We start from the raw sequence: 16,260 nt of genomic DNA, 5'->3' as shown, positions 1-16,260 counted from the left end.
AAAATGTGTATTCTGATGCTGCTGGGTGAAATATTCGGTAGATGTCTGTTAGATCTAGTTGATCTATGCAGTTGTTTAGATCTGTGGTTTCTCTGTTGAGTTTTTGCCGAGTTGATCTATCTAGTGGGGAAAGTGGTGTGTTAAATTCCCCAACAACTAATGTCTTTGTACCTATGTGAGATTTGAGGGAAAGTAGTGTTTTTTGGATAAACTTGGGTGCTCCGTTGTTTGGTGAATAGATATGTAGAACTGTAATATCCTCCTGAAGGAGAGATCCCTTAATTAGTATGTAGCAACCTTGTTTATCTCTTCTCACTAATTTTAATTTGAAGTCTATTTTATCTAATATTAGGATTGCAACTCCTACCTGTTTATGGGGGCTGTTTTCTTGGTAATTTTGTTCCAGCCTTTCACTTTCAAAATATGTTTTTATGGGCAAAATGTGTGACTCTTGAAAGCAGCAGATAGAAGGATCTTGATTTTTAATCCAACTAAACAGTCTATGTCGCTTAATTGGAGAGTTAAGTCCGTTAATGTTGAGAGTAAGGACTGAGAGGTATTTGGTAGTTTCTGCCATGTTATCCACCTTCTTGGGGGCTGCGACAACTGGGTTCTTCCCATGGTTCTTGGATTCTCAGTTTGGCTCCGGTTTCTTTGCCTTTATTGTGATCTTGTTGGTTTTCTTTGTATAGGACATCTGTAAGTATCTTTTGTAGGGCTGATTTGGTGGATATATTGTTTCAGTTTTTCTTTGGTATGGAAGGTTTTTATTTGACTTTCCGTTATGAAGGAGAGTTTAAGTAGGTATAGTATTCTTGATTGATGGTTGTTTGTCTTTAGGGCATGGCATACATCATTCCAGGCTCTTCTTGCTTTAATTGTCTCTGCTGAGAAATCTGAGGTTATTCTAATTGGTTTCCCTTTACAGATGATTGATCTTTTCTCCTTGACAGCTTTAAGGATTCTTTCCTTGGTCTGAATTGATTCTGTGTGGATTATAATGTGACAGTGGGATGTCCTGTTCTGGTCTGGTCTATTTGGGGTCCTAAAAGCTTCTTGTATCTGAATAGGCCTATCTTTTTGCATATTTGAGAACTTCTCTGCTAGGATCCTGTTAAATAAATTTCCTAGACCATTAACTTCTGTCTCTAGGTGCTCCTCTACACCCATTATCCTCATATTAGGCCTTCTGATGGTGTCTTCCAAATATTAAGTAGATCTATCATATTTCTTGGATTTGTCTTAGATAATTGTATATTCTTTCTCTATAATATCTAGGCTGTTTTCAGTCCCCTAGATTTGATCTTCTGCATGGTCTAACCTACTGTCAAGACTTTCTACTTTGTTTTTTATTTCCTTTCCTTCTAATTGGTCAGCTTTGATGGCTTCAAATTCTTCGTTTTGTTTTAGATCTTGTATGAACTTCTTTACTTCCTTAATTTGGTGTTCAGTGTTTATTCTCAAATCACTCAGTTGATTGGTTATGGTTTCCTTGGACTCCCTTTCCTTCTGATGGGCTCCACTCAGCATTCCCTTTGTGGTCTCCCTGGATTCCTTCCGCTGTCTGTTTATGGATTCCATGAATGCCTCTATTGATCTTTGTCTATTCTCATCCTAGTCATGCAATTCCTGTATTACTCTTTGATTAGCTTCCTCACACAATTTCTATATTTCTCTTTGACTGTTCTCAGCCTGCTCATGTAATTCCTGTCTTTCTCTTTGACTGTTCTCAGCCTACTCATGCAATTCCTGTCTTTATCTTTGACTGTTCTCAACCTGCTCATGCAATTCCTGTATTAATCTTTGGGTAAAGCTCATTTTTAGCATAGTGTCTTGTACATCTCATTGTTAGAATAGGTCAACCTGTATCCTTATTTCAGCATTTTGTTATTTTCCTTCCCCTCCCCAAGTTAGAGAAATGTATATACAAGATTCAGGGCACCAGAATCAAATAACAGTGAAACCAGGCGGTATACCATGGGGAATGAACATACAAATGAAACAAAAAAATCACATGGTACATTAAAAACAACAGCACCGAAGATAAAACTTCTTGTGTCCTTACCTTGGGGTTCATTTTACTTAGCATCATCTTATATGGTCATATGTACATAGATTTTGACCTTTTCTGCTTGTCTAGTAAGATTATCCTAGACATATACTAGTTATTGCAAATGAGGGAAACCATGAGACCTACGTTTCTTTGGGTCTGCCTTACTTCACTCAATATTTTTTTTCAAGTCTTTCCATTTTCTAATAAATGGGGTGATGTCATTCTTTCTGATAGAGGCATAGAATTCCAGTGCATGTGCGTGTGTGCACGTGTGCGTGCGTGCGTGTGTGTTTGTGTGTGTATCACATTTTCTTGATCCATTCATCTACTGAGGGGCATCTGGGTTGGCTCCATATCAATAATGCTGTGATAAACATAGTTGTGCTGGTAGATTTAGTGTGGCCTTGTTTGTGATCATTTGGGTAAATGCTGAGAAGTAGGATTGCTGGGTCATAGGGGAGCACTATGTGAAGTCTTTTGAGGACTCTCCATACCGCTTTCCAGAGTGGTTGAACAAATTTACACTACCACAAACAATGTAGTAGGGTTCTTTTTGGCCACATCTCTCCAGCATCTGTTTTTATTAGATTTCTTGATTATAGCCATTTTAACTGAGATGAGGTTGAATCTCAATGTTTTGATTTGCATTTCTTTTATGGCTAGAGAAGTTGAGCATTTCTTCATATGTATATTGGCCATTCTTATTTCCTCTTCACAGAAGTTTCTCTTTAAGTCTTTAGCCCACTTATTTATCAGGCAGTTGTTTCTTTAAGGATTTGTTGTTGGAGGATTTAATTTTTTGAGTTTTAAGTAGATATGAGGCCCTTGTCTGTTGTATGGCTAGTGAAGATCTTCTCCCAATCTGTGGGCTATCTATTGATCTTGCTAGCTATGTCTTTTGCCATGCAGAAAGTCTGCAGTTTCATGCCCATTTGTCCAAGCTTTCTTTGATTTGTTTCTGGGTCTTTATTAAGAAAAATTTGGCCTGTGCCAAGGAGACCTAGGGTTTCTCCTATTCCTTCCTGTAATGTTTTCAGGGTGTCTGCTTTGACTTCGAGGTCTTTGATCCATTTGGAGTTTATTCTGGTACAGGGTGATATATAAGGATCTAGCTTTAGTTTTCTACAGGTGTTTGCCAGAACCATTTATTAAAGAGGCTATCTTTCTTCCATTCTTTTTTTTTTTTTAGCTCATCTATGGGCAATTTTATGCAATATATTAGAATTGCCTTGAGTCTATAATTTAAGTAGGATAGAATTTTGTCATCTTAGTATTTCTCTTTTATTTATGTTTTCTTTCACATCTTTCTTATGATGTTTTACAAATTTTTAAAAATTATAATTGTCATGAAGCTTATGCAATTTTTTAAAACTTATTTCTCTCTCTCTCTCTCTCTCTTCCTCTCTCTCTCTCTTTCTCTTTGTATGTGTGCTGATAATGGAATGTGAACTCAGGGCTTGTGATGAACCACTTGAGTCACAGCTCAACTTCCTCCTTTCTGCTAGTTAGAGATATGAGTTTCACAGACTTTCCTGCCCCTAGTGGCTTTGAACTATGAACCTCAGATCTCAGCCTCGTGAGTAATTAAGATTACAGGTCTGAGCCACGGACACTTGGATAAGATTTATTCTCAAATAAAAATTATTTTCTTGTTTGTAAATGGTTTTATGTACTGTAGTATAATTTCCTTTTTTGCATTTATTCTGTATATGGTAACTTTATGTGTTCTCTTTTTGATATTAGTACTTCAGAACAAATCTTTAAAATATCAGGATGGTTAGAAAGACTAATGATAATAACCTAAAAACAATAAATGTATCCATTAAGGCATTACCCAGTCAGTGTATTTAAATGTTTCCAATTTTTCTTATGCTTTTTACTAATTGGTTGCTTGAATAAAGATCTATAAAATTCCACATATTTTTATATAACTGTAATTTCTCTCTCTCTCTCTCTCTCATTGGGATATGAATTCAGGACCTTACACAAGGCAAGCACTCTATTACTTGAGCCATGCCTCTAGCTCTTTTTTTATTTTTCAAATAGGGTCTTGCTTTGTACCTGGGATAGCCTGGCCTGCAGTCCTACTGTTTATATTTCCCCTCTACACCCATCCTGTAGATGCGATGAGAGGTACAAATAAACTACTCCCAGCTTTTTTGTTTTAATAGGGTCTGGGCTGGCCTTGCACCATAACCTTAACCTTCCTCATCTCTGCTTCCTGAGGAGCTAGGATTACAGGCATTACCATGTTTAGCTCCTGTTAGCACATCTTTTTTTTTTTTTTTTTTTTGCTTTTATGCCGGTCCTGGGGCTTGAACTCAGAGCCTGGGCACTGTTATAGAGCTTTAAAAATTTTTTTTTTAAAAAATTATTATAAAGGTGATATACAGAAGGGTTACAGTTATATAAATCAGGTGAAGAGTACACATATCTTCTTGGACAATGTCACCCCTTCCCTAGCTCTCTCCCAGTTTTTTCCTTTCAATCCCCACCCACAAATTGCGCAGTTTATTTTCAACACAGTGTCTAGTGAGTACCACTCCTGGATTTGTTCACCCTTTTCCCCTCCATTTAAGCTTCTTTTTGCTCAAGACTAGTGCTTTACCATTTGAGCCATAGCTCCACTGCTGACTTTTTGATGATTAATTGGAGGTAAGAGTCTAATAGACTTTCTTGATTGGGCTAGCTTTGAACTACAATCCTCAGATCTCAACTTCCTGAGTAGCTAGGATTATAAGCGTGAGCCACTAGTAGCTGAGTTTACAAGTGTGGGTCACTGTACTCGGTTTAAGGAGCTATACTATTGTACATTCCCATCAACAAGAGTGTGAGGGTTCCAGTGTCCACACATCCTTATGAACACTTGTATTCTCATCCTTTTGTTTACAGCTATCTGAATGGGAAAGGATATCTCCTTGCAGCTTGATTTGCATTTCTTTGATGGCTAATGATAGCGAGCATTTTATGTTGGTGCTTTTTGAACATTTGCATAATTTCTTTAGAGAAATGTCTCACAAATCCTTTGCTCATTTTGAAATTGGGCTGTCTTTTTATTTTTAAGTTATAAGCATCCTTTACAGAGCTTAGACACAATTGTTTTTATCACACATATCATATGATTTACAAATACTTTCTCTCATCCTATATACTCTATTTTTACTTTTTTTTGTCGGTTGTGGGTCTTGAACTCTGGGCCTAGGGTTGTCTCTGAGCTCTTCAGCTCAAGGCAAGCACTCTACCACTTGAATCACAGTATCACTTTCAGTTTTCTGGTGGTTAATTGGAGATAGGAGTCTCATGGACTTTCCTTCCTGGGCTGGCTTTGAAAGGCCAGCTTTCTGAGTAGCTAGGATTACAGGCGTGAGCTACCAGTGCCTGGCTTATTTTTAAATTTTTGATTATGCATTTTGAAGCATAAGTTATGAAATTTTGCTGATGTTTAAACATTTATTTTTCTTTAGCTGCTTGTGCTTCTCAAGACATATGTAAGGTTTTGCCCAATTCAGGGTCACAAAGAGTTATTCTTATATTTTTCCCTAAGAATTTTATAGTTTTAGCTCCTATATTTAAGCCTTTGATTCAATTTGAGTTGCGTTCTATTTGTGTGCAAAGAAACAGTCTTTTATATTTTTTATTTTTAGTCTATGGATATTCAGTTTTTCCAACACCATTTGTTGAAAAGATGATTCTTTCTCTCTTGAATTATCTTGGCACTGAGATTGGAAATATTGGCACGGATATTGGTCATAAGTGGAAGGGTTTATTTCTGGATTCTTGATTGTGTCCTATGGGTCTATATGTCTACCTCTGTGTTAGCATCTGTAGCCTTGTAGTAAGTTTTGAAGGTGAGAAGTATGAGTCTTACAACATTTCGTTTTCAGGATTGCTGGGGCTTTCTACATGCCTTGCAGTTCCATATTAACCTGGCACTTGCTGCCTTGAAGCCAGCTGGGATTTTGATAGAGGTCACATTTGCTAAGGGCTGAATTGTGATGCTGTCACATTCACTTGTTGAAGCCTCAGCTACCAATGTGATGACATTGGGAGATAATTGAGTGTAGATGAGGTCCTGAGGGCAGAACCCCATGAGAGATGGGATTAGAAGTCTTATGGAAAGAAAAATTAGAGAGATGTCTGTCTGCCTATCTGCCATATAAAGACAGAAGGATGGTGGCCAGCCACAAGTCAGGGAAAGGATCCTCAGCAGAGCCCAACCTCATTGACACATTGATCTGGGGCTTCCAGTTTTCAGAAATGTGAGAAGATGAATTTCTATTGATTAAACCACCAGTCTACAGCATTGCTATGGCTTCTTGAGCTAAGCGTTCAGTTGGTTAGATTTCATTTGAAGAGTGTAGCTATCTTAATGGCATTAACATGGGGGGTGATTACCCACTTGTTTAATGCTTTATAGTTATTGTAATATAAGTTTGCATTTATTTTGTTAAGTTTATTTGTATACGTTTTATTTTTGATGCCATGGAAAGCAGAATTGTTTTCAGATTGTACATAAAATCAGATTGAATATAAAAAATACAATCCATTTTGGTGGATTGATCTTGTATTCTAGAACTTCAATGAACTGACTAGTTCTTAGAGATTTTTAAAATACATTCCTTAGGATCTACTGCATATAAGATCACCTTGTGTGCAAACTGAGAGCGTTTCTTTCTCAGTCTGGATATGTTTTGTTTCATTTTCTTGCCTAATTAACCTGGCATGAACCTGCAGTGAAAGGTTGAATAGAAGTGATGACAGCAGACACCCTTGTCTTGTACTTGATCTCACAGGGAAACATTCAGTCTTTCATCAGTAAGCATAATGTTATCTGTGGATTGGTTTTTGTTGTAGGTAGAGAGTTTGGCTGAATACATAGTCCTATCTTGACAGTTATTTATTTCAGTACATGAAAGATATTATTCTACTGTTTTCTAGTTTGTTTCTTGCTATTAAAAACTCAGCTGTCAGCCTATTTACCACACAGAGACAGGTGATCTGGCTACTTTAAAGATGATCTCTTTGTCTTTGATGATTTGAATTTTCATTCTGATGTGCTTGGTGTGTTTCTTTTATATTTTCCAGGAGAGTTAATTATGTAGTTATTTTCAATGACTGTATACACTCAGTATACACTCTTTGATGTTCTGATTTTGCCCTTGATTGTTTCTGTTGGCTCTCTCTTTTAGAATTTACTTATTTTAATTTTTATCTATATTTTTTATACTGGTCCTGGGGCTTGAACTCAGGGCCTGAGCCATGTCCCTTAGCCTTGTCACTCATGGCTAATGTTTTACCATTTGAGCCATTATCTCCACTTGGGCATTTTGCTGGTTAATTGGAGATAAGAGTCAGACAGACTTTCCTGCATGGGCTGGCAGATCTCAGCCTCATGAGTACCTAGGATTACAGGCACTGAGTTACTTGTTTTCCTAATAACATAATCTGTGGGAGTTCTTTACGGTGTAGAGTGAAGTCAAGATCCTCAAAAGAGGACTGATGTTTTCCAAGTTGGGACTTCCTTTCAGATACTGTTGGACTGATTTGTAAACTTTACGTGAAATACACAGCATAGATATCATGCATGAATCTTGCAAGGTATGAAGCCACCAAGCAAGCTTTCTTGATGAAACTTTTTCAGGAACTAGTTTGTTTTCACCTGTCATACACTGAGAGTAAGATTTCTGCAGAGGGACATCTCAGAGGTACACACAGATCTCCTTATTAGATTCCCACTTTGGCCAGGCTCTAGAATTGTCTGCATTCTCTAGGATACACTTGCACATGAAGAAAAAAAAATCTCAATACCTCAAAGGTTTAACTATGAGGATGAAATCTGGCATTGGTAATCACACTGGAAGCCACACCTCATTCTGCTTTTGACCTCTGAAGATCCTTTCTTTTCATATGAGCATGGTAGTGCATGTTAAAGAGTTTTAACAAGAAATGCATAGAAATTTTAGTATTTTCAAATGAGAGGTGTAATTAGGGCAACTGTTTTTCTCACAGGTTACTGCTGGGAACCAACATCTTGTTATCTGTTGTTGCCTCTAAGCAAGTTAACATAGAAAGTATTTAGAAAAGCAGTAGCCCATTTCCCCCTTCAAGTCCCCATTGAAAGAGTTATTCCAGGCACTTGTAGTAGATTATCAAAATTGCCAAATTAATCCCTTCTTGCATTCACATTCTTGGATTCTGATGTGAAGGTCCTTTCACAAAAGGCAAAGTCTGTATCTTATGACTTTGAGTCTGGGTTGGCTATTTGACATGTGCTGATTACAGCAGAAGTGAGGCTGGAGGTCTTCCTTATTGAAGGTTGCTTTCTCATTGCACTTGGAGCTCTGAGACTACCTTATGAATGAGCCCAAGCCAGCATGGAGGAGGATGAGAACCACATGGAGGCACAGGTCAACCATTACGCTGCTCTGTGTGTGTGTGTGTGTGTGTGTGTGTGTGTGTGTGTGTGTGTGTGTAAGTCCTGGGGCTTGAATTCAGGGCCTGGGCACTGTCCTTAATGGTCAGGGTTGTTACTCTATCAGCTTAATCACAGTTCCACTTCTAGATTTCTGGTAGTGAATTGGAGATAAGAGTCTTGTAGACTGGGGAGGTGGGGAAGGAAAGGGATGGTAGGGGAAAACAAAGGAGGGAGTAACAATGCTGGATAGGAAATGGACTCATTACCTTTCTCATGTAACTGTAACCATACAGTATCTTTACAATAAATATATATTGAAAAATAATAAAATAAAAGAGTCTCATAGATTTTTCTGCCCCTGATCCTCAGATCTCAGCATCCTGAGTAGCTTGGATTCCAGGTGTGACCCATGGGTACCTGGCAACCATTACATATTGATGTAAGCAAAAGGTAATGGATAACACTTTCTTAAGACTACTACTGAGCCACATATCATCCATGCAACAATTTCTTTTATGTCTTTATCCTTTGTGCTGTCTCAATATGTGAGGATGTAAAACATATCATTTGCCAAGATGCTCTTGAAGTTCGAACTTGTCTAATGTGTTTGCCAATTCTCGGTATGAAATACAAATCCTACCAATTAAAATATATGTCATCCATGTTTCTATAAACAAAATGGGAAATAGGAATATGTATATGTTTTGGGCAAAGATCAGTTCGATTATGAAGAAAGAAGATGAGGATTTTTCTCCATGGCAGGGAAAGCCCGTTTCAGATACAATAGACTGAAGCAGTATTAATATGAAAAGGTGATGGTTTTGATTGTCAATACATTTCATATAAATAAACCATGTGAAATGGCTTCTCAGGAAGTAAATCTAGAATTGGCCACATCAACAGAAATGTGGTGCTTGTTGAATATGCTAGACCTTAAGAATTGAGATCTGTTCTGGGCCTGATGCTTTAAGAATGCTTGTGACAACAAGAATCCAAGAAAGAAACCTGCAGGATGATGACACAAATTGAAATCACTTTATGATTTTATGATGAGGCCCAATTCAAGTAATATAGTTCAACACAGGAAGACCTGTCAACTAGTATTTGAAATGTAGTTCATGGGAAAAAGCAAATATAAAGTATGTTTCATACTTTATGAGGACAAATCTAGGACCAACAGGTAGAAGATTCAGGTTTTAGATCAACTATTTTGTAACCCCACAAACAAGCCCAGGATGTTTGTTCTGTGAGCAGGGAAGACTGGATGCAGAGAATAGGAAGCGTAGCAGTAGACGCATTTGTCCCTCTTGTGGGAGGAAGGGTGGGCTCCAGGGCCAGAAACTCTCCAGGCTCTTTCAGCTGCTCTTTCTTCTTTAGGAAACCTTGCTAGATTGAGTCTCAGATTCTCTGACTCAGTCCAGGTCAGCTGTAAACTAACATCTATTTTTTACTGTCTGCTTTGCAACCCTTACTGAAATCCAGATCAACCTTCCTGTTAGACATAAACTTTGGGGATTGTCACACTGTCACAGAATAGGTACTTATCACAGAACCAAGCTGGGTTTTAGCCAAGATAACTTCTACTATTATTCACTTTTAAGTCTATTTATAGGTACAAGCCAGAAGTGTTTTCAGGTGTGCAAGTTAGCCTTGTAGGATTGTCCCTCACATCCAACCCACTCCAACCTCCTGCTTCACTCCGCACTACCTAAGGGAGAGCTCTCTTAGGAAGAGGTGTAGAGAAAGCCTCAGTCCTTTATAGATGTCTCAAGGGCCCGCAAGTTTGTTTTTCCTGGGCTGGTAGGTAGCGTGGCCAGGAATCTGAGAAGGGAGCTGGGAAGTTGAGCCTCCTACCTTGACAGGTGAAGCATCTGATGTGGAAGTGGTTGTTGTGGACTCGGACTACTTCCCCTTTGCAGGTGTCCCCGCAGCGGTAGCACTGGATGACATTGGAGCTGCCCCGGGGATTGTACGGATTCTGCTGATAGGGAACTGCAGGAAGAAACAAAGGATGACTATCCAGGAGGCTCTCTCTAAAAAGTCTGCCATAGGTCATTATTATAACTTCAACTAAAGGAAAAACAAACCTAGAAAGTGTTGAAGTGATTAGCTAAAATACACTACAATATAATACAATGCAATATAATATAATAACGTCATACAATAACTTTATCATCAGGTTGAGGGGTCAGGATAGAGCAGCATTACTGAAGATCACTAAGTGAATCCATAAATGTCCTAAGCAGGCAAAGCTGTAGGCATGAGCACAGTCTTCTTTTTTTTTTTGTGATAACAGAGGTCAAATCCCTGAATGAAGAGAATTGAAAGAGGAAGTCGAGTACGGTTAGATGCAAATAACCATGTGTCAATGTCAGATATAGCACATCCCAACATGGTAGGACCATGATATTAGGAACTGAAAAACTCCTATTGCCTTCATGACATTGTAGCATAGTTATGGCCTGGTATAACACATTATCCACGTGGTGATCCTAGTATAAATAAACCTGCTGCACTGCTGGTCATATGGGTTTTACACAGACAACTACATACAATACATACTACTTAACAATGGTGGTGAAACAAGGACACAGGATGACCCATTGCAACAAAGATACCCACAGGACCGTATATTGGAAATGAACTTTACAACTTCAGGTGGTGAGGGGGGGAGGGGAGGATAGGAGTGTGGGAAGTGGAGGAGGGATGGGATAGTGGGACAGCAACAAGGAAGGGAAGGGGTAATGATGATCGACAAGTAATGTACTCATTGCCTTCCTCATGTAACGGAAACCCCTCTGTACAACATCTTAACAAGAAAACTTAAAAAACTGTAAATAAAAAAGATGGTGAATGACCATGTTACGGGTTTTGTTATTTACTATACTGTACATCTAATTGTTATTTTAGAGTGTAATCCTTTTGCTTACATGAAAAACTTTTCTGTGTAACAGTATGCCAGCAGCAGCTTCATGCAGCCTGTGTTTACCTTGGTCAGGAGGCCATGGTGGGTGATGAACCAGTGTCATCTATGACTATATAATATGTACAGGCTATGATGTTTCCAGAATGACAAAATAACAATGTATTTCTGAGAAAGTTCCTGCCATTTAGTAGCACATGATTGTATTTCAAGGCGAATGATTCAGAAATATCATGTCTTGGAGGATCTCTGGATCAAATTAGGCCCCAAACTTGTCAGAGGGAATTTGATTATTGTATTGGACTCATTGGTCTCAAAGCAATAGTGACTGATCTTAACTTCACATGGCTTTTGAGTGAATCAAGCCTCTCTTGGCCTCCATTTCTCATGTATGAAATGAAGGTGGTTGGCCAGTGGTAACACAGACTCTCAAAGGAACCACACAGAGGATCTTCCTCTGTCTGGAAAGGGACAGGCCATAGGACTAATCTTAAGGTTGCTTCTGGCCAGCACTTCCCATAAGATTGAGAAAATAGCCAATATGTATAATTAAGAAAAAAGAGCGCTGGACACTGGTGACTCAGGAGGCTAAGATTTGAGAATGAAATTTGAAATTATCCCAGGCAGTCAGACAAAACTCTTATTTTCAATTTGTCAGCACTGGAGACATGGCACAAGTGGTAAAGCACCAGCTATTCATGGAAAAAGCTGACCGAGAGCTTGAGGTCCTGAGTTTGTCTCAGTACACACACACACACACACACACACACACACACACACACATGCACACACACATACACACACACGTGCGTGCTGATCCACTGGGAACTGGAATGCTGTATTAATATTTGGTGATACATAAGATTATATTAAATGGAGTAAGCCAGGCCCAAAGAAACATGTCTCATGGTTTTCCTTATTTGCAATAACTAGTATAAGTCTAAGACAAGCAGAAAAGGTCAAAATCTATGTACATATGACCATATAAGATGATGTTAAGTGAAATGAACCTTAAGATAGGGACACAACTGGTTTTTTCTTTCTTGCTATTGTTTTTAATGTATTTAAAATGTACTATGTGATTCTTTTTGTTTCTTTTGTATGTTCTTCCCCCACAGTATAATCCCTGTTTTCACTGTATTTGATGTTGATGCCCTATATCTTGTATATACTTCTAATTTGGGGAGGGGAAGAGAAATAACAAAATGCTGAAATAAGGATACAGGTTGACCTATTGTAACAATGAGATATACAAGACATTATGTTGAAAATGAACTATACAACTTGGAGGCAGGGGAGGGAGGAGTTGGGGATGTGGGGAGGGAAAGGATGGTAGGGGAAAAACAAAGGAGGAGGTAACAACGCTCGATAGGAAATGTATTCATTACCTTACTCATGTAACTGTAACCCCTCTGTACAGTATTTCTACAATAAAGCATAAAAACCTCAAAAAAGTTCTAGTAAGCTATAGAGTCTACTAATCTTCTGTACATAGCTCCTTTTCAAGACCTATTTTTTTTTTTTTACCTAAAATATACATAGTTTGACCATCCTAAACAATGGTCTAGACTCCTGTTTAGATGACAAAATCTCAGGGTTGGAAAGATATTCACAGCTATGTGGTCTAATCTCATACATGTATAAACTGCTGAGATAACTTTGCCAGCAAGAAACTGAATCTTCTGTCGTAGGCAGATGCTGGTGGTCCAGGAAAAATAATGACTCAGTTCTTGGATTCCCAGCAAAAATGGAAGCAATAGTCTCAAACACTGGTTCATGCCCTATGAGAAGGCTCACTTCTATTCTGGTTATAAAGATTACCACCTGGGTGAAGAGAAATTGCTATCAATTATTTACACAGATAGAATTCCTGGTTCAGTACATCTTAAGCTAAGCTGGACTCTTAGCAACCTTGAACTACAGAGGAATTTAGAAATCTCATCCTTCAGGAGTTGTTGACCTGGTGTGGTAGTTGTTCTCTCTCGAGTGAAATTTGATGTTTCCTTCTAAGGCACATGAAATATTGCACATTGGTAACTGGCTTATCCATGAAGTATCAGTGAAAATTGTGTGTTTCTCTTCCAGTTGGAAGCCTTGGTGCTAGTATTTGATCTGCCATATTGCCTTTCCCCTCACCAGCAATGAGTGACAGATGACTTGATGGCACACAGGATCCATCAAACCTAACATGAACATCTATCAGAAGCAAGAACAAGCCGGGTGCTGCTGGCTCACACTTGTAATCCTAGCTATTCAGGAGGCTGAGAGCTGAGGACCATGATTTGAAGCCAGCCCAGGCAGGAAAGCCCTTGGGACTCTTATCTCCAATTAAGCACCCAAAACACCAGAAATGAAGCTGTCGCTTAAGTGTTAAAGTGCAAGCCTTGAGCAAAGAAGCTCAGGAACTGCATTCAGGCCCTGAGTTCAAGACCCATGACGAAGAAGAAGGAGGAGGAGGAGGAGGAGGAGGAGGAGGAGGATGACAACAACAACAAATCATTGTTGTCTTGGTTTCTAAGACTCAGTCTTAGATTCTACAACTCAGTCTATCCTATGAGACCCACCCACCTGATACTTCTCTCTAGTTATTTGGTGCATTGTGTATTATCCCCTAGTTATCTTCATAGACGCAAAGAGGTCTATGATACCTATACCTGATCTCATCCACTCTTTTCTTTTTAAAGATGAGGAACAAGTAAACAGAGGTTCTTATAATATTCTACTCACAGGTTTCCTGAATCACATATGTGCTGTAGGTCAAGGAGCTGCTTGCTTATCCCTATATTGTTTTTTTTTTGTGTGACAATTTTGCTAACTAGGGTGAGGAAAAAAATATCTGCCACACAATCTTCCTCTCCATTATTCAAATCTTTTTTTCTATCTGAATTCAAGACAAAATAAGAAATGAAGTAGTTAACCAAATTGTCAATTAAGTCACTGAAAGGTATATTACTTTCACCACAAATGTTCAAAGGAGTCATGAACATCACATTGATGTTCGTAGCTCAGAGTCAGCCTTCTTGTCCTTTTCATTCCAATCCTACTTTCTTCTTTTTCTGATTCCTGCCAATGTCCCCTGGAAAATATTTCACTCCCCCACCTCTTCCAACTTGTGAGAAAAATAGAATCCCTATTTATATGAGCAATGTGGTGTTTTACCACTGCCAAGGTGGGTGTGAGCCTGAAATCAACTAGAACAAACAGTACTATCACCCCTACAACTGAGGACAAAAGCTTGGAATCTCTGAGAGTTTCTCCAGAATCACTACAGGTTTTCATCTGCCTGCTCTAAGCCAACCTGCCTTAGGGTTTAACAACTTCAAAAATAAGTTTGATTTTTTTTTCTAATTTAATTCAATTTTATGGGGAAGTGGATTTGTGAGCTTGGTCCTCAGTCAGAACTCAGTCTTTGAACCACCCAGATAAAAACACAAAGTCAGAGTAAAGGGATAGAAAATAGACATTTTGGAGCAGAAGTAATAACTGTGCTGTTTCTCCTAGGATGAGAATGCTGATGGGGAGATACTGAGTGTGACCAGAGCCTCAGCACTGTCTGATGTTTGTCAACTGGCCCACAAACAGAAATTGCTGGTACAGCACCTCCCAAGTTGTTCGTGTAAGATGTGACTAGAAAAAGGCAAAAAATTTGATTTCACAGTTGTGGCAAGATCTTTCCTTATCCAGGCAGTACTGATAGGAACTCTGGGGTCAGGGAAGCGAGGCATCTCTGTTCTAGTAAGATTTTTCTATTCTTGGTGAATTAGATCAGGAACATAATCAACTCTTACTTGATGTGTAGGTGTGTATGGAGGGAAATGTGTCATTTCTTCCCACCAATCTATAATTTCCACAAACACTGATTTGCGTTCGTGTATGCATGTGTGCGCGGTGTGTGTGTGTGAGAGAGAGAAAGAGTGAGAGAGAGAGAGAGAGAGAGCATAGCCACTGATAAAAGTTAGGGCTTCTCATTTGTTAGGAAATGGAAAGACTTGGAAAAATTATATTAAGTGAAGTAAGCCAGGTCCAAAGAAACATAGGTCCCATGGTTTCCATTATTTGCAATAACTAGTATATGTCTGAGTCAACCAGAAAAGGCAGATCAGTTGATGTTAGGGGAATGAACCCCAAGATAAGTATTCAAATGTTTCTTTTCTTTCATGCAATTGTTTGTATCATATTTATAAGATGATTTCTTTGTTGCTTTGTATGTCCTTCCCCCATGGTATAACCCCTGCTTTCACTGTGTTTGATGTTGGTATAATTTGTGGAGGGGAAGGGCAAAAACAAATCGTTTAACTAGGGATACAGGTGGACCCATTGCAACAATGAGTTGTACAAGTCGAAAAACAAACTTTACAACTTTGGTGGGGGGAGGGAGGATCAGGTGGGGGGGAATTGGGGGAGTATGGGAAGGGATGGGAAGGGGAAACAAAGAGGAGGCAACAATGCTTGATAAGAAATGTACTAGTTATCTTGCCCATGTAATTGTAACTCCTCTGTATGGTATTCTCACAATTAAAAAAAAAAAACCCAAAAACTTAGGGCTTCGCACGTGCCAAACAAACATTCCATCATTATCCACATTCCTCACCCAAGATGCTGAGAATTGAGTTCTGCAAGTTGTTATTTCTACTAATTTTTATCTGAGTATATTAAGGTTTGGCCACATGATTTATGGGCAAATATCTTTTAAATTCCAAGTTGATTTACACACACATTTTAAAACTATTGTCAGGAGCTACTCACTTTTGAGATTACTATAAAAGTATCCATAAACCTCTCTGAACATTAGCTCTCTTCAACTGTGAGATAATCCATAACATTACCAAGTTCAAAAACATGAATTATGTGGTACATTCCTGTGATGCA

The 16,260-nt window shown here is 38.6% G+C and overlaps 1 protein-coding gene across 3 annotated transcripts in view; it reads right to left on the bottom strand.

Moving 5' to 3' along the window:
- Ablim3 (actin binding LIM protein family member 3) overlaps nt 1-16,260 on the bottom strand; it is a 127,227-nt gene that overhangs the window by 70,573 nt on the left and 40,394 nt on the right. For all 3 annotated transcript variants that reach the window (XM_042692133.1, XM_042692131.1, XM_042692132.1), the window contains exon 2: nt 10,323-10,460. In XM_042692133.1, coding sequence (XP_042548067.1) covers nt 10,323-10,460 — 138 coding nt within the window. The remainder of the gene's footprint in view (nt 1-10,322; nt 10,461-16,260) is intronic.

The sequence above is a fragment of the Dipodomys spectabilis genome, unplaced genomic scaffold (assembly GCF_019054845.1).
Source record: "Dipodomys spectabilis isolate Male_0828 unplaced genomic scaffold, ASM1905484v1 ptg000147l, whole genome shotgun sequence".
Classification (NCBI taxonomy): domain Eukaryota; kingdom Metazoa; phylum Chordata; class Mammalia; order Rodentia; family Heteromyidae; genus Dipodomys; species Dipodomys spectabilis.
Note: the sequence above shows the minus strand (reverse complement) of the source record. Positions and strands in the feature narration are given on the sequence as shown.